We start from the raw sequence: 25,002 nt of genomic DNA, 5'->3' as shown, positions 1-25,002 counted from the left end.
GTTGTTACTTCAATTTCAGACTGGACAGTCAAACCAAGAGCAGTAACTGAGAAATGAGTGAAACGAAACCCAGATTTCCACTCATTAAAAAATGGTTAAGATTCATGCATAATGGTCAATGACAGAATCTAGGAATTCAATTTTCCCTGAATTCTGTTTATATTGAATGCAATGGTGTTAAGATCCAGTGGAAGCATCAGCTCTGAATGTGGAGTTTTATGGCAGAACTCCATTGATACTGCCTGTGAGCCCAAGAGTTTCTAGCTCTAAGAAAATAATGTATTTGTCTTTGTTTATGTATAGATGTCAGAAGAAATTCAGAAGTTATTTGGAGGATTCTGAGATTAAGCTTCTAAAAAAATTCTGATTGTGTAACTCTTTCAAATGAGATAAGACTTTTAATTTGTCTAGGATGTAGAATCCATTTAAGATCATCAATATAGCAGCCAAGATGGTTCCTACACCATATGAAGTTCTTTGTGCACTTATGGGAGTAAATAAAATTTTGAAATTTATTCTTCTTATTAGTATATTTCAAAAAAATAAAGTTTTAATGATTTTGAGTCCAATATGAAAGTAGTAGAATACTGAACTGGCAGGTAACTACCTATACAAAGTAAATATGTACAGTGTTTCAAGATGGCATAACAATACATTAAATTGAAAGTAAAGCAATTTAAAAATTAGAAGCCAAGTTTTATTCCCCCCCCCCCCCAAATTAGTAGCCAGAGGATATTGATTTCCTCAAACATAATTTTTTGCTGGGTATTTGTGATAAATCCATGTAAGAGACTCATGCACAATGACAACCACTGATCCATGTTCTTTGCCTTAAGAGTAGCCTTGAAATTCCATTCCCATTTACAGCTGGAGTGGACTACAATCTGTTGTGCTAACATTTCCACTTCATAGGAATTACTAACACATTTCCAAAGTGTTAGTAACACTGAAGCCATGTTTTCATATTACAGGAGTTTCTGTAATGGCAATAAGCAAAAATTGAAGCCTTGAAAAATGGCCAGATAGAATTAGTGTTCATATCATGAATAACATTCTCTCCATGGAGAAACCCATTTACAAGAATACAGGAAGCGGAAGCCCTTCTGCCCTCCCCTGCCCCTTTAAAGGACAATTTCTCTTTCTGGCCTCAGCCAACAGAACAGCCAACAGAACAGCCAACAATTGTATGAAGTTAACAAAGTCAAGAACATTATTTCTGAGTCCTATTCCTCTGCTAAACCAATTCACAATTCAACATTAGATGTGGGGAACAATCTTTTCTATGAAAAACTCACACTTCAGTTTACTGTGCTGGTTGCATAGACTAAAGCCTTTGCTAATGATCCTGACTACCACCTGGTCACTGTCCATTCTCCAGCAACACAACCAGTAACACAACACAGAGACAAGTTTCAGAACTTCTAGAAGCAATCTTGTGGAAAGGAAAGTGGCTAGTATGGGCTTCATATATCTGATAATTTTATTTAAAGCTATGTTGCTACTGATGCTAGAGATCTGATCATAGGTAAACCAGCTTTAATGTGCTAGCCATGAATCTGTGAGACTGTGGGCCTTAGCCAGGGGATTTACTAACACTGAGCATTTATTCTGGTGGATGAAAGTCACACTGTACTTCTTCATTTCTGTTGGTGTCTGCTCACTAAACAGAACGGGCTGAGAGAAATTTAAACGTCTTGTAGTCCTCCTCATTCATAAGGCTGCCTGAGAATGCACTAGGGAAGCTCTTCCCCTGCACTGAAATATTAACACTAGCTTCCAAATAACCTTGTCTAAACACTGCCAGATGAGGAGCTAGTCAGTAACTCAGACAGTAGAATGGTAATCTGCCTTTTCCACCAACTTGCTGAACAAACATAAAAAATTATATTAATTACATTTTATTATGAGAAAGATGGATTTTTTTTTAATGGTGTATTTTTGACTGCTGGAATTGTTACTTTGAAAGAACTATATTTTTAAAGAAAAAATTTATTATATTTTTATTTTATTCTATGGAATTTTAGTCTTTAGAATACTTATGTAAATATTTTTTATTTTCCAAAGGTAATGTGGCCATAGTAGGTGTTTTATAATTCAGCTCTGCAGGACTGAACTGTGATTGGAAATAATGCTTGCAGAACTGACATCACACAGAACCATCAGTGCATACAGTTTTCAAAAATAAATACATATGAATAAATTTATGTATGCTAAGAAGTAGAAATATCTATTTATTTTAACAACCAATCTTCAACAACCAACAAGAAATGGAATCCAATCTTGGAAATTATGAGGAATTTTATAGCCCTTTTTTATAGAGAAGACTAGGATTTTTTTTGGAGAAAAGTGTTTTCAAAGTAGAACTGGCCACTGGTTTTACCACAAATATATTATTTGTTGAAGCAATATTTATTCCTTTGAGCATCAACTCTGTCTTGCATGTTTAGACCATAGTATTTGTGGAACAGAATTGTGCCCTTCTCTTTTGGAGTGCATACTGAGGCTACAAGGAGCCTTTTTCTCCCTAGTAACTACCCACACCATGGTTTTTCATTGCATCATATCTTACAGCCACTCCTACCTTCTAGGGAAGAAATAAACCAAACATAAAACAGAAGTCAAGGGAATATAAATCTGCAAGGAGAGTAGAACTGCACTAGACCAAAGAAAAGTGTAGCAAAAGTGTTGTAAAAGACTAATTGGTGCTGCAGTTTCAGATTTTACTCAGCAAAGCAAAAACTGTCAGATTTTATCAGATTTTCATCCTTTGTGAGAATCAGCAGAAGCAAGGCAAACAGGCTTTGGTTTTACAATGTCATACAGTGAATATCTGTGGCTGATAGGTAACATGCTTACATACATTTACAATGAAATCATGTGCAGAAGCACATGATATCTACATGGTTTAAACACTGCACTGTTGTTTTCCCATGTGAAAGGCATAAGCATACTACGTCAGCTGCTTGCTCTTTGAGAATATCCCCTTGAACCCTTGAACTGCAAAAACATATATGGCTGTAGGGCTAACATTTCTTTGCTCACCTCCTTTACGTGATAGGTTTTCAGAGTTGAAGATTGCATGAAGCATGATGAGATTCAGACAAAGAGATCAGATTGTGATGAGATTCATGAGATGAAATTTGACGAGATTCAAATTCTTTTTATATTATATCTGATATGTAGAAAATATTTTGAGATTCACCCCCAAACCCACTAAACAAAAAACAAAAAATTGAAAAAAAAGGGAAGCCAGCAGAGAAGAAATGTATTTCTGCAGCTGAAATGCTGAAATAGGTCATACATACATACAGGGCAGAGAAAGGGCAGAATACAAAACACAATGTGAGGGTCAGGTAGCATTTGCCATTGCTTGTATTAGCTGCAATCCAATTTAAAAGAATCAACATACAAATTCTGTTTTTTCATTTTCCTTTTGAAAAGCAGAGCTCAGACCTAGTAGTATTAATAGCAAAACCAACCACATCTACAATAATGATAACAACAACATTAAAGACTCCTCCCAAACCAAATACTGTTTTCTTTCTCATTAGCTGCCTACCGTCATCTGTTGGACCTTCCCAAATCCTGCTGATAACATTTAGGTAGCTCAGCTTTCCAGGTTTTGAAACTCTTGCTTGATTTTCTCCTTCATTTCCATGGCACGGACTTCTTCCTAGGCTTTCTATTCTAGTCATCTTTGCACTCCTTAAATTAAAGACTGATTAGTCAATAGTTCTTATAGTATATGCACTAAGTTATTAGCATATGACATACTTGGTACAAGGGGAATTTTTAAATGCTTGCTAATCCAATAGTCACTTCTGTAATATGCTCCTGATTTCATTCACATTATTTTAGTATAGCAGTAAGCAATATAGTCACTAAATTTACTCGCTTGGATAAAATCCTACCTTGCTTATTGCAATTAAGAAAGGAAACTTTTTATTTTTACCATAATATCTTACGATTTAAGAGATAGGTCCTAAATTCTTGTCTCTCATCTGTATTTTTTATTTGGCTTAATATCTGTCCAAATTCATATCTAATTTAAATGTTCCAACATAAATATCATTGAAGAAAATAATTTAATATTCTGTGTGCAGAAGGAATAATTAATCAGATTGGCAATTTTATGCTAACATTTGAATGCAATTATTTGGGAATAATTTTTAATATTTCATAACAACTAAGACTATATGCATGTGACAACAGCTACTTCATTAAATCAGAATATCATCATAATGGGAATAAAATCAAGACTTTCCTAGTACAAAAAATGTTTGCCTCTACTCAAATAGAGATAATCTTCTTAACAGTGAGCTGATTAAGGACTTTGACAAAAGAACGTAAATTTTACAATTCTATTAACAGAATGGAAGAGTCATTGAGCTATGAAAACCTGGCTGAGTACTATGGTTTGGGTTTGATTAGGAAATTTTAAAGTCATACCTTGGCACATATAACATTTCAAGTGAGAACAGTAAGAGCAGACAGTAAGAACTACTGTCTCTTTCCCTGCCTCCCATCATTCCTCCCAAAGCCCCAAAGTCAAATTTGGTAAAATCTTCACTGCAACTCTTCCCTGACAAGCTCCTGGTAGAGAATACTTTAGAATATTTGGGACGATGCTAGGCTGCCCACTGCTGGTGTTTCTCATGGATAGTTACACCAAAGTAATGTCCACTGGATAACACTGCCTTTTGCACAGGCAGTGTGGGGGTTTAGGGCCTCTGCAGAGCGTGTGGGCTCCCTGAGACACCTGCTTGCCTCCCCTGACTATAAAGAATGCATGTGGTTGTTCAGAGGGATAACAAGAGAGCCAACTGGAAGCATAAAGCACAGGGGCATGTCTGAATACATGACTGTATGCCAATCAGTTGTTTCCATGATGAACAGCTCCCACTATCAAAGATTTTCTGAGCTGAGTTACCTAACATTGGAAAAAGAGGTCTTTTTGCATTAATATATTGCAACTTTTGGCCTGAGAGCAGAAGATTGAATTTTAGGCATTGCTTATTCTTTAAATTTTTAATCCTAGTTCTTGAGAAAGTGCAGTAGGCATTAGTGGATGTTCCTACCACCAGACCTAGAATTACACCTTTCAGTTGAAGATGAGTCATTTTGCAGGATGTAAAGCAAAATACATGGGGACACAGGGAGAAAATGCAGAAAAGGGAAGCTTTGTTGTAGCTTGTCTCTAGGGCTGTCTGACCATGGCTTCTGGCCACTCTGATTCACTGCTGTGTTCAGGCTCCTTACTCAGGAACCTGAATATAATAAAAGCAGAACTTATGCACTTTAATGGGTGATTTCAATGTAGCCCTTAATTTTTAAATGGATGCTCAGGAAAGTGAATAGGCTGGAATAGGCCAGTTTCTCAGCCATCTATTAAAGGAAAAAATATCTACTTTCAAATAAATCTTTTAGACTGGACAGGTGATAATGTGTCCCTGAGCAGAAATGAAAGATGTGAAAAGAAAGTACACTCAGACTGCAACCAAGTCATACCAGAAACCACATCTGCTTCAGTTTTATTTTCTATATTCATCAGACAAGGGACTGCATTTGTAATAGAAAGGAGAAAAATGACACAGGCAAGAGTCCTATTTTTCTTCCTGATTCTTCTCAACTCTGTCTTAAAAACCAAACTACATTTCACTCTTTCCCGTTGTTTTTCTGTTGTTATGAATACAATAAATACAGCCTGGGGTCAAGTACAGTTTTCTGCTGTGCTACACTAACAGTGCTTGTAAAGGACACAGGCTGAAAGGAGAAGAATCACATGAAGGTTGTCACCCCGTTTCTCTTTCCAGTGAAGTAGACAGTTTGGGTGAAATAGTGATATAAGGACTTTTATTGGTGCAGCAAAATATGAGACCAATTTGATTGTAAGACGCAAAGAGTTATGTGGGGTTGCCTATCAGATTATTGATGTGGAGATTGATAATGCCTCTGATGTTTTCTTTTTAAATGTATCCCTAGTCTAACTCCAAAATGTGTGAGTCTGAAACAAAATCAAGGCTCTACTACACTGCAGTCTTATGAAAAGTAACCTGAAGTGCTGGATAAAGATAAAAAGCAAAGGTCAGCCCTATGATGGGTTCTAGTCTCTATGCACTTTAATAACACCACATATTTCTACTGAAACAGACTGTTGAAAAATTGAATTCATACACAAGGGCCGAGTGTTGTTGTCTACTCCCTGCAAAACATCTCCTTTTATTTTCCAATTTTTGTTGCAAGCGGTTATTTTTAATTACATGGGCATTCCTGCCAGGAATCTCATAAACTGTGATATGTATTACTTTGTTTAACTTTCTATTTTATGAAAGCTTACATATTTGCCTATCAGGTATCAGTGTTGAAGAGTGCTATTCAAATATAGAGAGTGTCTATTTTGTGCCCTGGTTTTATTCACTTCCTTGAATGTGAGATGATACACGAACAGCTTATCTGGTTCAAAACCATGCCAGTCCTCTTCCTGCTATTCTGCCTTAAGGTTAATCACTGTTCTGTGAACCCACTCCCCCTAAAAGAGCCCTACATATATATTTCATTTGAAACCTTTGGGTTAGAAAACTTTTGCAACATTAATTAAAACTACAAATCAAGATGAAGAATGCATTCAGCAAGCCTTCACATTTGTATCCTGTTAATAACAGCCTCTTCCCTAAACTAACAGGGCTGAACTGGAGACATCAGTTTTTTAAAAGGAAAACCAGTTTACTAAATGACTCAATTTAAGCAGCTGTTTTTTAAAATTGTAGCACACGGAAGTACTGCACCAGCTATGACACTGAGAAATTTTTTTCTGAATGCAAGCAAATATGGATTCCATTTATTACTATCAAATGCTCACAAGCTCTGCATGTGCAAGGAATAAAGCTGCTAATTCAGCCCCAAAAATGAGGAAATTACTTTGAAGGTCTGGGTGGGGAGCTGACTGAAGGCTCTCTGATGCCTTACCTGTTAGATACATACCTTACTTCCTATGGGTCAGGGGATGTATGAATGAATTTCAGTCTGAATGTAATTTGTGCCCTGTATCTCACAAAGCAATATGATTTTGTTTGTGTTGTGGCTAACAAGGCTATAAGTGAGATAACTCTCTGGCGATCATGACCTAGATACAGACTTATAATAATTAACTGAAAAGAGTATCTAAAGTAAATATGGCTGTTTTCCAAATTTGTCCTATTTGCAAAAAATATTACTGATTGTTTAAGAAAACAATGTACAGATCACTTGAAAGTGCTTTTCACAGTAATGGTGGGGAAGTGGTTCAACTCCACTAGAATTGTTCAACTCCACTAAAGCTGATGATGATCAATCCTATATTCAAACACTTGGAAAAATTGTGAGTTTGTTTTGCAAAAAGAAGATGGCTGAAGCTAGCTAAAACAACCAATATCTGCATTGTTACTTGGTTATGGAATTTCATGGGTCAGATGGAGGGATTTCAATGGAAGCTAAATCTAAATATGCTCTGAACTGCAAAATATAAATGTTTCTTTTTCTCTACTATTAGAGTTCATAGAATCATAAAATGGTTTGGGTTGGAAAAGGCTTTAAAGACCATCTAGTTTCAATACCTTCAACTAGAGCAGGTTGCTCAGAGCCCCTGCTCAAACACTTCCATCCAGGGATGGAACATTCAGATCTTCTCTGGGCAAAGTGTTCCAGGGCCTCATCACCCTCAGAATTTCTTCCTAATGTTTACTGTAAATCTGCCCTCTTTCAGCTTAAAAACATTTCCCCTTGTCCTATCATGACAAACACTCGTAAAGAGTCCCTCTTCACCTTTCCCGTAGGCCCCTTTATGTACTTGAAGGCTAGTACTTGACCTCACATATGTAAGATCACCCTCCACTTCTCTGAACAGAACAACACTCATCCATCAGCCTGTCCTCACAGGAGAGGTGCTCCAGCTCTCTCTAATCATCCCTGACCATGGCTTGCTCTGGACTGGCTCTCTGATCATCCCTGATCGTGGCTTCCTCTGGACTGGCTCAAGCAGGGAAAAGCCTTTCTTATGCTGGGGGGCCCAGATCTAGGTGCAGTACTCAGGTGACAGCTCATGCAATGACTTCAGCAAGCCCTTCAACACTGTCTCTCACAGTATCATCATAAGCAAACTCTGGAAGTGTAGACTGGATGAGTGGACAGAATTGTAGAATAAAACTGGCAAGCTCAATCCTCGAGTCACAGGTAGTTCCTTTGTTTTGAAAATAAAATATTTGTATTTCACTGGTTGTGCTAAGACAATTACTGTCAGTTTGAAATGAAACACCAGAAAATATGATTCCTATGAGAGAAACCTCTCTTTTGGTTGAAGTACAGAACACTAAGCATGAGAGCAGCAAACCCTGTTATTCCAGGCTGGTCTTGGTTATGAGACAGAGATGGCACTTGTAGGAAATTCGTATCCTTTTGAAGACTTCAAACGGAAGTAAGTTTTCATCTCTGCTTATTCACACTGTCTGTAGTTAAAACTGATATTTACATCCTAGAGTTTAAAGAAAGTATGAAAGGTGCCATCTTGAAATTCAATCGTTACATGAAAAGCTCCCGTGTCCTGCCCCCTAATTTGTCTGCAAAAGGAACACTCAGCACGCTATAGCAGAGCTGTCTGATAATGAACATGTCATTGATATTCATTAGCGTCTCTCAACACAGTTTCCAATAAGGATTCATGTGGATATACTGAATAGAAAAGACTTTATCTTGATCACAACTGCTACATATTTACATTGAAAAATCACCATAAATTTTAAGACTACCATGGTGGCTGTTGCTTCTAAGAATTTGAGCAGATGATTCCTGTGCTGCTTCACTTCTCAATGTCATAGTTTCTTACTTTTTTGCTAAGGTATGCTACCACAGATTTATGCTTCATGGTGAATTCTTAAAATAGCAAATGAGAGAATTTTGCTCTTTCTTTTTTAGTTATTACCTTTACCAGATTACTTTTCATATTTCCTTTGTTGATACCCCCATATCGCCTGCAGTAGTTCACTTCTGTGATCATCTCTTTCCTCAGAGAGAATCTTCCCAGAGACATGTCTTTAGCAACATAAAATCTCCATCTTAAGTATCTGTTTTCTGGTTTATCATCAATTTAGCTTAGTGACACTGTGCCCTTCAGTCACCTAGATTGCTACCTTGCCAGTAAGTTCTTGCTGAGATTGCAAGCTGAGCCATCTGGATGACATGATGGGGCTCTACCCTAGCTGGTGTATTTTTCTGGACACTCCATGACACAATTTCTGAGAACAGCAAAACCAGGAGGATTTCTCAGCAGGAAGGATCTCTATAAGATACATTTTGAATGTTCCCCACAAAAATTCAAAAAACTTAGTAGCATGTGAAAGGGCTTTCAATTATTCTGTGAATTATAGCAGAAGTGTTTTTAATCTTCCTTCTTAACATACTGCTGCTAAGACATTTCACTAGGATTCTATATGCCCCAAGAACAAACCTATGCATATTTGTGCATTGATGCCATGAAATTGGTTGCCATGGAAATATCAAAACCAGCTTATAACTAAGAACAGGCAAACCCTTTCATGCAAAATAGTATCCAGCCTCAATTTCCATTCAATAGTCAAAATGAATTGTAGCCATTTTCATGCTTTATAGTGGCTTAATATCTTTGTTATATCACTGAAGTCTTTCAACCACTTATATCCAGTGCACACAGGCTTCAGATCATCCAGTTCAGTGCATAATTTGGGCACAGAAATTCCAGCAGCATCTCTGAGAAATCAGACTAAATTAAATTAGACTAAATTATCCTTACTATTCTTTGCCTTTTCTTGCTGCCTTTGTATTTATTGGCAAATAAAGAATTTTCTAGATTAATTGGAGAGCTGACTGTGGTACCTTCTTTCTAAACTTTAAAATATCAGATGATTTATGGCTGACATGTAGAGTTCACTCTGAGGATTAACTGAATGGAAACCTTCAGATCAGGGAGAATTTAAAAAGAGTAACAGCATCTTCCAAAAGAGAGTGTCTTAGGTCCTGCTGTCTGAACAGCTTCTCCTGCTGGAGAAAAGAAGTTGACCTCAGGCAAATAGCTGTGGGAGAGCATGTAAGGTAGTGTTCATTGGCAAGCACATCTTCTCTTCTGGATATAATTTCTTTTACTATCATGAATTTCACTATGTTTTCTAGAGTTAGTCCCTTGGAGTTAAAGAAAGAGCCCTATATTTGAGTATCTCTGTCTCCAGTTAACATATTTCTGGATTACTCTGCTATGAGACAAATCACAAAATCAAAAATAGATATAATATTCATAACTGAAATGGTTTACGGAGAGCAATCTGAAACCAATGTCCAGAATTACTTCTTCAAGAAATATATTAACAAAGGATCATTAATATAATTGGTTTACATATATAGATATATCTTCTTACTATTATTTAACTGCCTTTCTGTTTATAGTATAGATTTAAACACATAACCTTCTGTCCCCTGATGAGCACTACACAAAAATGTTCATATTGTATGAGCTCCTAGGAGAATAAAACTGTAAAGAACTGCCAAGACCACGTCCTTTTAAGGTGAGAGGTTAGCTGAAAAAACCCATTAATTTTAACACATTCCAGAGCCTACAGGCAGAAACTATTGAACATTGAAAAGCTACATTGCTCCTCAAAATTGCTGATGTACGTTTTTTTTTTTAGAGATACAAATGTATAATTCAATTAAAAAGATGAGGTGTTTTGAAAATTACTGAAAATTGTGTTTCTGGTTGTGGTTTAAATGATAATTTGCCTGTTTAGTAAGTGTCTGTATACCTTCATCAAGAAGAAAAGCAAATACTCTTTCACTCTGTCAGAACACAATAGAGAAAGTAACACCCAGAAAATTACACAGTGTAAGTTGTGAATTAATATGTTGTAAAAAATATGCAGTCCAATAAAGTGCATTTCCATAAAGACATACAAGACAAAGTTGCCATCAAAATAACCAAAAGCAGTGTGGGGTAAAATTTTCCAAAATATTAATGTCATTTACACTGCTAGTCTTGTTTTTAAGTCAACGTTTCCTTGGAAATAATACTATGTTTTAAAAGGAAATTTCTTTCTCATACAAGTGTTATAAAAAGAGGATTTCCAATTCTAAATCAGAAAATTCCATTTTGAACACTTCTCATAGCATAAACATTTTTAAAGTGAAGTCTTTGTGCCTGCCTAGCTACAGAACTCTATGTCCCAAAAGAAAGATGAATGGATTCCTCATATCCACTTTTTTCTACTAGATTTCTTTGTAAAAAGTTAATTAATTTATTCATGACATGGTCACACACTGGTATATAAGGAAAAATAATTGGGAAAGAAATTAAAATTGGAATAATAAAATAGAAATCAGAGGTTAACAGGACTGAACACTAGAAGACATCTATTTGAGTCACTCTGTAACTCAAAAACTCAAAATCTCTTTAATAAAACAAATACAAGGATATGAAGCAATATAAGTACATGAAACAATACATATTTACTATTATAAAATGCATTTTTCAGTTAGATGCTTTTTATAAATAAATTATTCTTACCTGTTATAGTTGCTTTGTTAATAGATGGTTGGCTACACATTGGTGATCTTCTATGAAAAAGGAAATGAAAAAAGGCTTAAGCCTGAAAAATTCACTGATGACTGAATTCTTGAACAATACAACAGAAAATACATTACCTGGGAAATTATTTGGGAACTCCAGAACAGGATAATTTTAGAAACTTATAGGTTTATTAAAAGCCTGCCTAATCACATCTAGAGCAATACATAGTTTGAAATGTGACTTATAAACATATACAAAGACATTCTTTTCTTTGAAATGTTATTTACTTCTAGGTTTCATGATGCATGCTTTGGGTGATGGAAATGACTTCACTACATTTGCCAGTGTAACTAACATTAGTGTTAACTGTGATGCTGTACATGACTGGAGAGAGATCATATTTATGCTGCCTAATTTATAGTTATGAACTACTGCAGATAGGTTGGGTATCACTACCTTGAATGAGTGAAGTAGAGTTCTGGTTCAGACCATGCAAGCAGATCTCAGTGAGTGCAGCTTCTGCTCACTCTGTTTCATTTGCAATAGTCAGGCTGTGCCTGAGTGGTCATCTCTGAATGATCTTAGACATATGACTACTTTATCTAAAATCACATAAGGTGAAAAAACCTACTCCAAGTTTATGCAAGGACAACAACTGCAAGATCAATTAGAATGCAAGGGGGCTATTGTCTCAGCCACCAACTGCAGCATATTTAGGGGATTAATAAACTTATTCCTCATCATTGATTTATGCAGGTTTGGTGGCACAGACTGAAATCTATAACTCATATTTGTCTTCTTAGCTTACATAAAAAAAGTATCACTAAAAAAAGTTCAGTGGCCAAAAAATGATACTCACTTGCTGGGTGCACGGTCTTGTAAATTGGTTAATGCAGCAAAGTTATTCCGGACAGTACGCAGGCTGGCCAGAACCTGGAACAAAAAAAGTGGTTTCAGTATCAATTTTTGTATAAGTGCGACTGATCTATCTCTGCTCCACTGTGCTGAAAGAAAATGGAAAGCACGTTGCAAAACCACTGTAAAAGGTTTCCTGGGCAAGTTAGTCTGGAACCTTTGGCTATTATTCAGCAATAATATGTCTGTAATACAAAGGCAGTAGTTTACCTCTATTTTTCTGTTCCCCTCATAAACAAGTCATTTTCTGTCTGAAGGAAGGCTGACTAGCAGAGGAGGAAATTTTTTCTACATAATTCTACTTATTTCTTTAAAATAACAAGAAAAGCATTTGGGTCTGGAAGATAATAGCCCATTCAACCCTAATATTTCAGGCATAAGAAATAATTGCAAAATCTTTATTTGCAGTTCAGTTCCCATAAACTCCTAAGGACAAAGGGAATGAGATTGTCTAGACTACCAGGAAAAGTAAAAAAGTAGAAGAGTCTCCTCTAAGAGACACAGTTGATTTAGGGACTCAGTGCAGAAGGCCAGGGAAAGTTATCCCCTGAGAATGCAGGAAAAGTCTGCAGACTCTTACAAGCTTTATGCATTGGGGAAGACAACATAGACGAACTGCTTCCTTTCTGGACTTAAATTCATGCAAGATAGCAGACAGTGAATGCAGTGGAGTGTCTTTGTGTTATAAGTGGCAAAGGCACTCTCTTCTGAAGGCAGCTGGGTAACACACAAAAGATTTTGTGACGGTAAAAAAGTGAACCTCTCTGTCAGGGGAGAGGTTGTTCAGCTGATGTCAGAGAGGAACCATGAGTTTATTGGAGCTAGGCTGGAAATGGGAGAAAGCAGCAACACTAATCATTGGTATGTCTTTGCAGAAGTTGACCTTTTTTTTCCTCAGCCCAGACTGGGCTTGGTTCCTGGTGAACCCATCTGAAGAATAACAAAAGCAGCAATGGGAAGCTGGGTTTCAGAGATCTGGGTTGAGGAGTGCACAGCCCGCTTTTCATAGCACCTTAAATGTATGCAGGAGGTAGGAAGTGAGTAGGACACTGAAGAAAAAGAGAATAAATTAATGAAAGTTTGTAACACAAAGTAAAGAACTAGCAATGACTAGCAGTGGTCAAGCTTTTGTAGGTAATTTCCAAAGAAGTTAAGATAATAAAAAATACCTTTGTCTAACTAAACAGTATTAATCTGTTATGTTTTATTAATCTGTTATGTTTTCCTTTCCAAAAATCAGGAAGCAAACTGACTTATATTTAATTCAGCATGGATTTAAACCAATTAAATATGTCATCAAATTTGCATATTCAGGGTACAGTGGAGATTTCAGAGTATTTTATAAAAGGCCCTTGCTTAATATTTTCTCTGCTAGTAAAAGATGATGGTTTTATTCATAACAAGGACTTGATTGAGTCTTGTAAACACTGAATCTCTTTGCAATATAATTAAATATATAATAAAGTATTTAATTAATATTCTTTTAACAGCTTATTATTTGACCAAAGCAACCTACATAGTGTGGCTGAAGCTGCCACATGGGCTTATATGTTTGACATATGGTGTATATTATATTATGTATTATGTATTATGTATTATGTACTATGCATCATATATTATATATATATTATATTACATGTTACATGTTATATGTTATATGTTATATAATGTATATATAATACATATTATATTCTTATAATATTCTTATTTGACACTGCTCTGTGACTCAGCCTTTCTCTTTCCATTCATCTTCAATCACATATGACTTCATATAGTAATTTGAATTTAATTCCTATCTGTTTTGGAGTAAAACCCATCATCATCGGTTCAAGTAAAAGCAATGTTAATTTTTCATACTTTATAAGGAAGCTCTCTTGTGAAATCTGTGGCTTTTTAATCTGAATTATAAAGAATTTTGACCTGGTATTTTATAAATCTGAATAGAAAAAACAAACCTGGCTTTGTAAGGGAACATAAGTGTTCTGGGTAAAATTTATCTCATGTCTAAAAATCTCAATGTATTTAATTCATAAAATATGTTCAAGTGGAGAAATGGTAATTAGAAAAATAACAGAATAACAGGAATCAGAGATTTGTCTCAATCATGAGTGCCTGCTACAGTATTTGGAAGAGATCAAAGGTGTTTGTCATGCTGTTGTACTTCAACTATTCAGATAATCAAAAAGTGTTAAGAAAAAGAGGTATAGTTAACAGAGTGGGAGGTTTATGACTTTCTGTTGAAACACTTTTCTTGTTTCAGGCAAACATATAATATCAACAACAGAAAAGAACTGGTTTGGCCATTTTGTCTTTAAATTACAAGGCCCTGTGAGAAATATGACAAAGCTGTTCCTACCTGAGCAAATGGTGTCACAATCAAGTCATCGCCATGTCTGAAAAAAAAAATAAATAAGGAGAGTTGCAAGTTAGAAAAATTTGCTGCTTTAACAGAAAGAAAATCAGGTTTTATAACACAGTTTTATTCTTCCGCAATTACACTTTATTATTGTTCCACACACTCTGAAAAGCAAGTGCCAACTTAGTTATTGCCCAGCTGCCTGGCAAGTCTATGGGAATGTTGACAGACCAGCCACTTTCTGTGCTGTGGGTATGGCAGGTGACTGACCATCCGGATTAATCCACAGACATGTCATCCCAAAGGATAGAGGTGAATGTTCTAAAAGTGATTCCAAAGGCAAAAATACAATATGTTTTTAATTTTCTTGTGCTTCCCTGTAGTGAATTTATCATGAATTATAAGTTGCAACTTCTAACAGAAACTAACATCGGTTTGGTGCTATTTTAATATTATTCAAGTTTAAGCATAAAATATGAGTTTTGAACATTAGATTTCAAGTCCATGAAAATCTAATTAGAAAAAGGCTGATAAATGGAGAAATGTGACTTGTGTTTGTTGACTTGCTACAACATTATTCTTATAATTTATATACTGTCCATCAGGCAGCAATGATTTGCAGATACTGCAAGAACCTAATTAAAAAGCAGCATGTGCAATCTGTACCACTGTACAATCATTCTGTAAGGATGAAACAAAACTCCCCAATATTCAGGATCATCAGAACGTTTAATAACTCTGTAACCATTTTTATTATCATCTCTTTTATTCCTTTGGTAATAGAAGAATGGATTTTTAAACACCTTGTGGAAGAAATCTGCACTTTGAACACAGTCTTTGCAGGAGTGGTTGGAATAGGGTAGTGCTTCAGGTGAAACCTCAGGTCCAGAGTGGACAGAAAGCATATAAGCCTGATTCTTAGAACAAACCAAAAGAAACGTGTCCTCCATAGGAGGAACTCAGAGGCTTTAATTGCTCAGGAAAGCCAAATCCAATCGGGTATAATAGACAACATGAATCAGCCAGGAGCATTAACAGGAGAGTTAATGACCACCTGGGTTTAGTACCTCTTTATGTTTTCATTGGGTCAGGAAAACATCAGCAAATGCCCTACACTATAATTTTAGATAAGGGTTGCTTAATGAATTACACAAAGGCTTTAGCAGAAGATAAGCCAAGTGCCTTTTTTTCATTTTTTTATCCTGTTCTCCACTGAAAGAGAGAGTGACTATGCTGCTTCACTTCCAGGAAAATTATGCTCTTTGTCTCCGAGTTCTGTGAAATGGTATTATCTGATATGTGACAGCTGGCTTAAATGTTTCTCAGTAGTCCTTTTATTTCTTATCTTTTATAAAGGATATTTTTATTTGCATAGAGCTAATCCATTTTTTGCTTCTTTTTTGACATTTAAAGGGGGCCCAGCTCAAAACATAAAGCCACTTTACAGTCTAACCTGTACATTTGGAAATTATGAAGGGCAGAACTATGAAGATGAAAGTGTTTACAGGTAGCAGCAGCACTGGACAAAAACCAAAAAATATTCAATAGTTTCTACTTGTAAATAAGACAGTGGAGACATGGAGAGGGTTCTTTCTATCATCTACCAGTGGCACTCTGAGTGCCCAATATATGACACAAATGCACAAAATATTCACCAGTGCCTCAAAGTACCAGACAACTCCTGAAACATAGTCACTAACAGTGAATTTCAGATTGGCAAAAAAAATATGAAAATAATATTGTCCTCCTCAAAATCTCTTGTGGAACTTTTTATTGTAGATGGTACTTCCTCTCCTTCCCACTTAGCCCCTGTTTGCCACTCTGTGGATGCTGAGGCACCCATAAAAGGCAACAGCTATGTGTTCTTAGCTTTCTGTCGTGGAGGATCTTTTATTCTTTTATGTAAAATAACATGATCCCACTTTTCTCATTTTCAAATTTGATTCTACTTGAGTTGTTTCTGGACTGTATTGCACTGAAGAACACTGATATCATACTGTAGCTTGTTATTCTTCACAAGAGGCATGATTAAATAGTAATTTAATGTACTGAAATCAAGCCAGGACTTGATTTTCACTTTTCAAATCTCCCCTGTGTCAAGAGCAGCAAATCCAGATATTATCATTATTTTGGTCAACCTGATACTGAACGTACAGATATCCACAGCTTTCTCAAAATAGTTTAGCACTCATCAGACCACTTGAACTGCAATGCAATCATAAAAGGTGGTGAGCAATCTTTGATCCACATTGGGTCAGAGAATCTGGACAAGGTGAGATGGTTCAAAAATAGAGCAGATATGTCCAAAGAAGCTTGTGGTGGTTTTAATACCGAAGAGTAAGAATGCATGATTCAAAATGCCATTGATACACAGTGTACTACAGTGTAATAAACACTACAATGTATCAGTGTCCTCCTCTCTAGATGACATGGAAGCTTATGGGTAATTTGTTCTGGATTCCAGATAGGATAGTGCCCTCATCTGTATACAGAAGCTAGAGGGAGTGTAAATAATGCAATATGCCACAAGCTTCTAAATACCGACAGACCTATTAGCCATTAAAGCTAGAAGAAATTGTTCATATCACTGCTAGACTCTCTTAACTAGAATGCCTGCTATACTTGTTCACATCATAATTTTTCAAAGGAAATAGAGGTTTGAAAACAATGTTTTTCACAGAGCCCCAAAATTCAAAATTATTAGCTCTCCAACACCAAAGAACACTGCTAAAACATGCACTGGCCCACATGAGTTTAATGACTGTTACATAAAACACAAGAAAAATTCTGTTTAGCAGACCAAAGATTATACACTGCATTGCAAGCTATTAGCCACGGTGAAGTGGTGAAGCTTAAACTTCTGCAAATTTCTGACTTTTTCTTCATAACATTTCCTACATGACACTTGAACTCACACCGTATAACCTATGCTGATCACCACCCTGAGGAGATGAAAGTTCTGTATTAAGTCAGAAGCTAGTTGAACATGTTCAGTGCAACAGTTCTGCTTCCTTTCTTCAGGATTTGGATCAATTTGTCTCTTCTATCCCAATCACTGAACAGTAATTAACTTTTCCCCTAATAACAAGGAACTTAGAGATTCATGGACAGACAGAGAAGCAGGCAGGAAGATTAACACAAGGGTAAGACAGGGTGACTGCATAACCTTTACTTCATAATTAACTGTCATAATTTAATATAAAATCTAATGAGAGAAGTAACTAGAGAGATGTTCTGCTGACCGATCAGGATACACTTAAAAAATAGTGGATGTTTTTTATAGTGGTTAGAAAAAACTCACTATATCCATTAAGGAGAAGGAAATCCCAGGCTTTAGAGACCATGAGGAGAGTGAGGGACTTGCCCCTGTGGAGCTTCACAGGGAAACTCCTCAGAGTTTGTCTTTCTAAAGGCCATAGTAAACACAGATTAAGGTTTTCTGGGTCTTTCTAGACTTTTACATTAATATCAACTGAGTGATCTTTAGGACATGCATTGAAGTTATGAGATATAAACAGGACAAATAGGAGCTCTGCCTTATTTGAATAAAGGGGAGAAAACATACAAGACATATTTACATCAGTTTGCCACAAATGTACCAGCTTAAAGTATGATTTTATTGGTTTGCAACACTCCTCCCCTTGAATCAAAACCTTACTTATATTCTCAGAAGTACTGCCTGAGGATGCCTGTCAGGCCTTAAATCCAACTGGCACAGTCTTTGTTGGATTCTCTGGCTACAAACTTTGGACATAGACCATTTGAAAGAACAAAGCTGCCAACTGAATTGAAAAGCCCAGCAGGACAGTGGCTGTAGGGAATCCCTGAATGAATCTCCACATCAAGAGCTTTCATCACACTGCTTTCATTTTCTTTCATCACACTGTCATATGAATTTACTCAATTTTTAAAGAACTGCATAAGAAAGAAGATTGACACTAAGGTAGTCTTCTGTTTGGGTAAAAAAAATATATGGCAGCTGCCTTTTGCAGTGTAAACATCTAGATTGGGATTAAACATTGCATCCACTCATTTCTGCATACAAGGCTGTATACTTACTGCCCAATAGTGTGTCTCAGCTTAGATGAGACATTTGTGTTTTGTTTGCTGGAACACAATTATACCATATACAAAACCACAAATGAAGGATAGAATATAAGCTGATGGACTACCCTAACTGCCAGGATTTTCTTTTCTGTCCCAATAACATTTTATAGTTGAAGCCAAATATGCATCCACAAAACTTATTAATTAAGTATGCTGAAGTATTCACATTGCTCAGATTCACATTTTAGCAGCAATGAAAAATGATTCTAGATTGCACCCTGATAAGGCAATAGTAATGGTACTAGCTATCAGAAGCTGTGCTTTGAGGAAAGTGAGCAGCAGTGGCTGCCTGCTCCATGCAGCTTGATACTTATCATCATCATCTGCTTTTGAAAAATACAAATGGGTTAGTTTGCAAAATTGATTTTGTGAGGTCAGAAATCATAGTGTTCCAAGTCAGTTTATTCTGCAGGAAGGAATAGTGCTTAAGTCATGTCATCTCAATTTTTAAAGACTTTGAGAAAAAAAAATTCTAGCCCTGAGATAGCTTAGGCCTTGTTAAAAAAGCCAAGACTAAATAAATGTAAGTAGCAGCTCTTAAGGTTTGGCCCACATTACAAAATTAATGGGTGGGTTTACACCTTTTGTTTTCCTAGATAGCCAGTGGGTTATTGGTGATTTGCATGTCTTTGAAAGGGTAAAGGCAATCTGAGGGATGATTGGGCATCTCAGGCAGGGGATAGAGTCTATGAGACTGCAAGCAGGATGAGATTTAGGGTTGAGAGAACAAGCAATTAAAATTGGTATCAGAGCTATGAGCTGTAGAAGAGGGGGTTGTTTTTCCCAGAGCATTTTAATTCTGTGAACATGTACATAAGAGGATTGTTAAAAAGAGCTACTTGAAACCACAGAAATTAGACCCTGAATGAAGCAGACTCTCATCAAGTATTGTCTGAGTGTTTGAGAACACCACAATTTTCTGTAACACTGTGCAGTTATGTCCTCCTGATACATCTGTCTAATTCAGCAACACAGCTAGCCCTAATTAGTGAAAAAGTATTGCTGTAATATTGGGAGTTCAGTACAGTTAATTTAATCAAGCTTAACCAGATGAAGGAGGATTGGCTCCAAAAAGCCACAGCACCTGAGAAGTCCATTATCCCAGCCAAAAGAATGCTGGTTATAGTAATTCTCCTTAGACTGACTAACTAAGCAAGTGAGATTTAGAAAGACAGACTAAAGGGAGAAAAAAATTCTCCAGCATAAATGTCACTAATGAAAACTTCAGATATAAGTCTTTCCAAAAATCCCAATTGACTTCATAGCGAGCATAAATCAAGTTACTCCACTATGATGTTCATTAAGAAAACAATTCTTGTCTGCCTTACAGAAATCAAAACACCTCAAAAAAATTTGAATTGTTACATTTGACTAATACACATATATTATGTACTAAAATACCTGGAGTTTTCTAGATACAACTTGTATTTTATATAAGAAAATAATTTTTCATGTCACCTTTTTAGCATCTCAGGTCCTGAAGGTACACTTGATTAGGCCTGAAAGAAGCCTTTGAATTCTTGAAATCTACCCTGCTGCAGTCATCAGTGCTAAGTTACCCAAACTGCAATCTTAATTCAAGCTAAACTGCATTAGCACCCTAGTGAGAAGCTCTCTCAAGACTTGGAAAGGTAAAAGGACCACATCTATTACAGACTAAAGAACTGGAAAGAATCAGTGTTAGCAATTCTAAATCAGTACTTTGAGGTTTAATCCAGGCACTATCAGGTACATACTATCTGGCTATGTGTACACCTCACTGTGCATTAATATCTCTCTTTCATAGTGCCTGTATTTTTGTCCAGATTTAAAAAATAATAAGAATTGGCTGGGTGACAAGGGCTATTTTAGGTCTCAGTGACAGTGATCTGAGCTGGGACTTATCAAATCCAGAAGCTTCATTCAGATTTCCTGGATAAGCTAGAATCAGAATTGGCTGACTATATCCAAAAACCAGGAATTATTACTATTTTTTCCCATCCAATATAATGCACTGTAGGAACACAACTAGGCATCTTACATCTACCAAGAAGGTCTCCTAACACCTTTGGAAGAGTTTGAGGACCACCAGGATCTCTTATGTCAGTCCCAGCTACATTTCCCAGAAGCTTAAACCTTTTCCAAAGACACTGCACTCACACATCTGACTTGTGTCATCTGCCTGAGGAAATCACATAGGTAGTGATGTAGTGGACCATCACAGTATGATGTGTAGCAGCATGTAGCCAGCATGATGTGTAGCATAAAAAAACCACAGATAACTCAAGAAATCATTTTTATCACATTGTCCTAGTCATCCACCAAGCTTCAATGCTTTAATCCTGTCATTATACAGTAGACCATTTTAGATTACAGGAGAATGGTGGGCAACTAACTGAGCAACTGGCCTCTATTAAGTCTGACAGAGTTATTCAGTCCTGAAGGGAAACAGAACATGCTGCAGGTGGTTTTCCTTCTGAAATCAGAAGGTAGTTCTCCTAGGGGTAACTGAGGCAATGGCAATGGAAAAGAAGCTACAGCAGTGTGGGAGATTTTTTGTGTCTTAAAGGAGAGGCTGGGTTAAGCCAGAGGAGATAGGACTTTGAATGAGAAAAATGCTGGACTCAATCAGAGTCCAGGCCAAATCAGCAGTGCCACTATTGGATTGTTCATACAACAAAAATCATTATTTATTATTATTATCATTATTTCAAGGCTGGAAAATAAACAGGCATCAGAGACTACAGTGCAGTTCTGTTTTCTTCTCAGGTTTGAGAAAATTAGTGACTGGGTTTGCATACATGACTGGAAGCAATCAAGTTAGTGCCACTTAATGAGTTACTATTAGTGAATTTTGATTGCATTAGCTGACATACATAAACTTTTGCCTGGTATCAAACTAAAATAAAATGTGTTTATTGTGCCTGTAACTGCTTTTAATCATCAGGTATTTGGTTGCTTGCTTGTCCCTGTCCTACATACTTAAGTGTTTAAAACTGATATGGGTGTGTTACTTCTGAAGAATAAGACTATATGACTTTCCATGTGGGCCTCCTACAGATGCAGGCTAAAAGATTCCCTCCTTTAAAGAAATAGCAGAGCTGCTGAGAACAAGGCACTCATGCAATGCAACCCAGCCTGAGAGAGCTTGCTATGAGCCAGCCACAGAAGGTTTCAGGGTTTATAAAAAAAATGGGCCCTTAACTAAATTCAAAGGTCTCTAAATGCATGTAAGAAGAAACAATCTGACTTCAAGAAAAACAAGAGAAAGCCATCAGATTTTCAGACTGTGCTCTTTCAGGGATTGAACTCTACAACTAACTGAGCATTAGGGCCATTAAAAGAATTCAGAACATTCAGTTTGTGCCCTGAAGGGTGGAATGGCAGCTAATGTTCTTCTGGGTTGTGAAATAAATGTGACCTGTGCATGTAGGTGATCACTGAGCCAGAAAAACAGTCCAAAAGAGATCCCTGCAAAACATTCAAGTCCCTTTTTACAAAGCTGCCTCTCTTCACACTGCTCCTATCCTTCAGTATTGCTGGCACACAAAATGCATGTCTGCCCTCCTCTCCACTGCTGATCAGTGTTGCAATCCCAGGGAGATGTGGTGTTGTGATGTACCTGAAATCCCAGCTAAGAATTTATTTTGGTACCATATTTTTAAGAACATGCCATCTGTCACTGAAAAGATGTAGGAATTCAGTTTGTTTTGGTTGTAACTTCAGTAATAACATGTTATTTTCCTGCAAACATCCCTTGTATCCAGAGAAGGGAAGAAAAAAACCTAAAACATTTAAAGTGTTTAAAGAGGAAGCCATGTGTTTAACAACTGAGAGCTGTTTGGAAAATTGTAAGGTTTTAGCAATCTCTCACACAGAACCAGTCATGATTCTGTATTGACTGAAAGTAAATAAAATATATTTGCATTTCATCAACAAAAACTCTCCCCTGAATAAATAGCAGATAAATGCTTCTCCATGCAAAAATGCTTTCTGTTTTCCAAAATAACTAATTTCCTGATCAACAAATAAAGTTAGCACAAATTTATTATTCAACTTTAAGTTAGTTGCATTCTAAGTTGAATTCTTTGTTTTGAATTCCACCTGTAAAATGTGTCAAAAAACCAGAAAGGACAATCATCTTTTTTTTTCAATTTTTTTTTGTTTATAGGTCAAAAAAAATATTGTAAGTGACTTGCAAATGACTTATATTCATTTAAGCTGCAATCTGGAACTTCATTTAAGGATCTTAAAAAACAAAGAAAAACACAGTGAAACAAAATATTTGTCTGTTTTTCCTAATGCAATGTAAATATATTTCTTTACATGAACAAATAAATGTCTCAAGCAATTGAATGTATTTTTTAAATTAAAGATTTTTTCTATGCAGAGTCACACATAGAAAATGCTTCTTTATTAGAGCAGGCTGGACTTTGAGGTTTAACTGCTCATTTTCAGCCAGTAATAACAATGAAATAAAAATATCAGAGATTCCTAGAAAAGCATATGATTGAAAGGAATTTCAACTGAAAATTTTCTGGAGAATAGATAATTATTTCTAATTTTTGAGCTGAAGTGCAATTACTCTCCTCAGTAAACATGTCTTGTCTGCCATCCCAGAATCTTGGACAGCACCTTTCATGAAAAATGTGTATTTTTTCTTCGTAATTTAAGATTCATAATCACAATATTTGATTAATAAAACCAGACCTTATTGGTTCAGAAAAAAAAGAAAAAGCTTGCCTTAGAGGACAAGAAAATATATCCTCTGTAACTGCAGCTGTAGGGAAAATGTCCTGGAGAAAACTTCATCCTCTTAATATTTCTTTTATCACAGACAGCAGCAGAGGGATGCTGCTGTCTTCAGAAGTTACTGAAAGAGTAGCAGTAAGTTGTTCAGGTCAGAGAATGGGTGTATGGTGGACATTTAGCAGATCACCAGACCAGTGACCCTGCAGTTCCCCTCAGTTCCTTGGCTGGGTTCTGCTCCTTTAATACATGCAAGCAAGTTTTAATACATATCAGCAAATTTTGTGTAATATTACTAGTTGGAGCTGATGAAGAAAACAATGCTGATCTTCTCTAAAGAAAGCTGTAAAACTCCCCCAGCAGTTGCTTTTATATGAGTGAGGTACAGCTGGCCAAGTCCTGAGGAAACCAGGATGTCTGTGCTGTGCTGTGCTGTGTTCTGAGAGCTTGTGGAAATGGGAGAAGAACAGACTTAAATGAGACATCAGAAGATGCCTTCTTACACTCAGAAACACAGTGGAGCTTGGACAGACTTGTCTGCTGAGAATGTCTTGGATCCCTGGTCTAGACTGCTGTCCTCTGGTCTGCTTTTTCAGAATCACAGGGGTATTATACATGTTTTTTGCCATTCAGAGTGGCATAAAACATGGGCTGTGATGCAGCACTGGACAGCTTATTGGCTTTTTATTTTCTAGGAACCTATTTTTTTAACCTGATTAGAGACATGGGTTCTGCTACAACAGAAATTCTCTACTAATTTGATCTCTTCCTCCATTAACCAGGGCAGTGATCCCTTAACAAGAAAGAGTATAAAAAGTGTTATCACTTCAACTGCTTCCTGTATTTACAAGTTCTGGACAGCCACAGCAGTTCAAAAAAGTCAGCATTAAGCAATCAGACCACCTCAGCAAGACATCCACACAGCTCTCTGCTTTACTAATGTCTTCAAATATAGGCCTGACAATTTTTCCAATAATGATTTTGCACATCTTTCATCTAGATACTATTTCCTTTCTCCTCTGTGTTGGTGTTGGGAATTGGTTTTATTGGTTGGTTGTTTTTTTTGGTTTTTTTTTTGTTTGTTTGGTTTTTTTGTTTTTTTTTTTTTTTTTTTTTTTTTTTTGTTTTTTGTTTTGGTTTTTTTTTGGTTTTGTTTTATTTTTTGTTTTGTTTTGTTTTGTTTTGTTTTGTTTTCCATTCTTTAGTTTCCTTCCCTTTAAACTTGTTTTCCTGTCTTTCATCACAGACTCTGAACTATAATTCCTGATATTGTCTCACTACCCCTCACTGCCTCATTCAGTTACTTTTTCTCTTGCACATCCTTTTCTCTGCT

General features: G+C 36.3%; 1 protein-coding gene across 2 annotated transcripts in view; it reads right to left on the bottom strand.

Moving 5' to 3' along the window:
- PDE4D (phosphodiesterase 4D) overlaps window positions 1-25,002 on the bottom strand; it is a 354,696-nt gene that overhangs the window by 70,603 nt on the left and 259,091 nt on the right. For both annotated transcript variants that reach the window (XM_071425362.1, XM_071425363.1), the window contains exons 3-5: window positions 14,835-14,871; window positions 12,423-12,496; window positions 11,561-11,610 (exon numbers count right to left, since the gene is read on the bottom strand). In XM_071425362.1, the coding sequence (XP_071281463.1) occupies window positions 11,561-11,610; window positions 12,423-12,496; window positions 14,835-14,871 (161 nt within the window). The remainder of the gene's footprint in view (window positions 1-11,560; window positions 11,611-12,422; window positions 12,497-14,834; window positions 14,872-25,002) is intronic.

The sequence above is a fragment of the Agelaius tricolor genome, unplaced genomic scaffold, assembly GCF_023055355.1.
Source record: "Agelaius tricolor isolate 1412-34295 unplaced genomic scaffold, bAgeTri1.0.p SCAF_4, whole genome shotgun sequence".
Classification (NCBI taxonomy): Eukaryota; Metazoa; Chordata; class Aves; order Passeriformes; family Icteridae; genus Agelaius; species Agelaius tricolor.
This window is presented reverse-complemented; position numbering and strand designations above follow the sequence as displayed.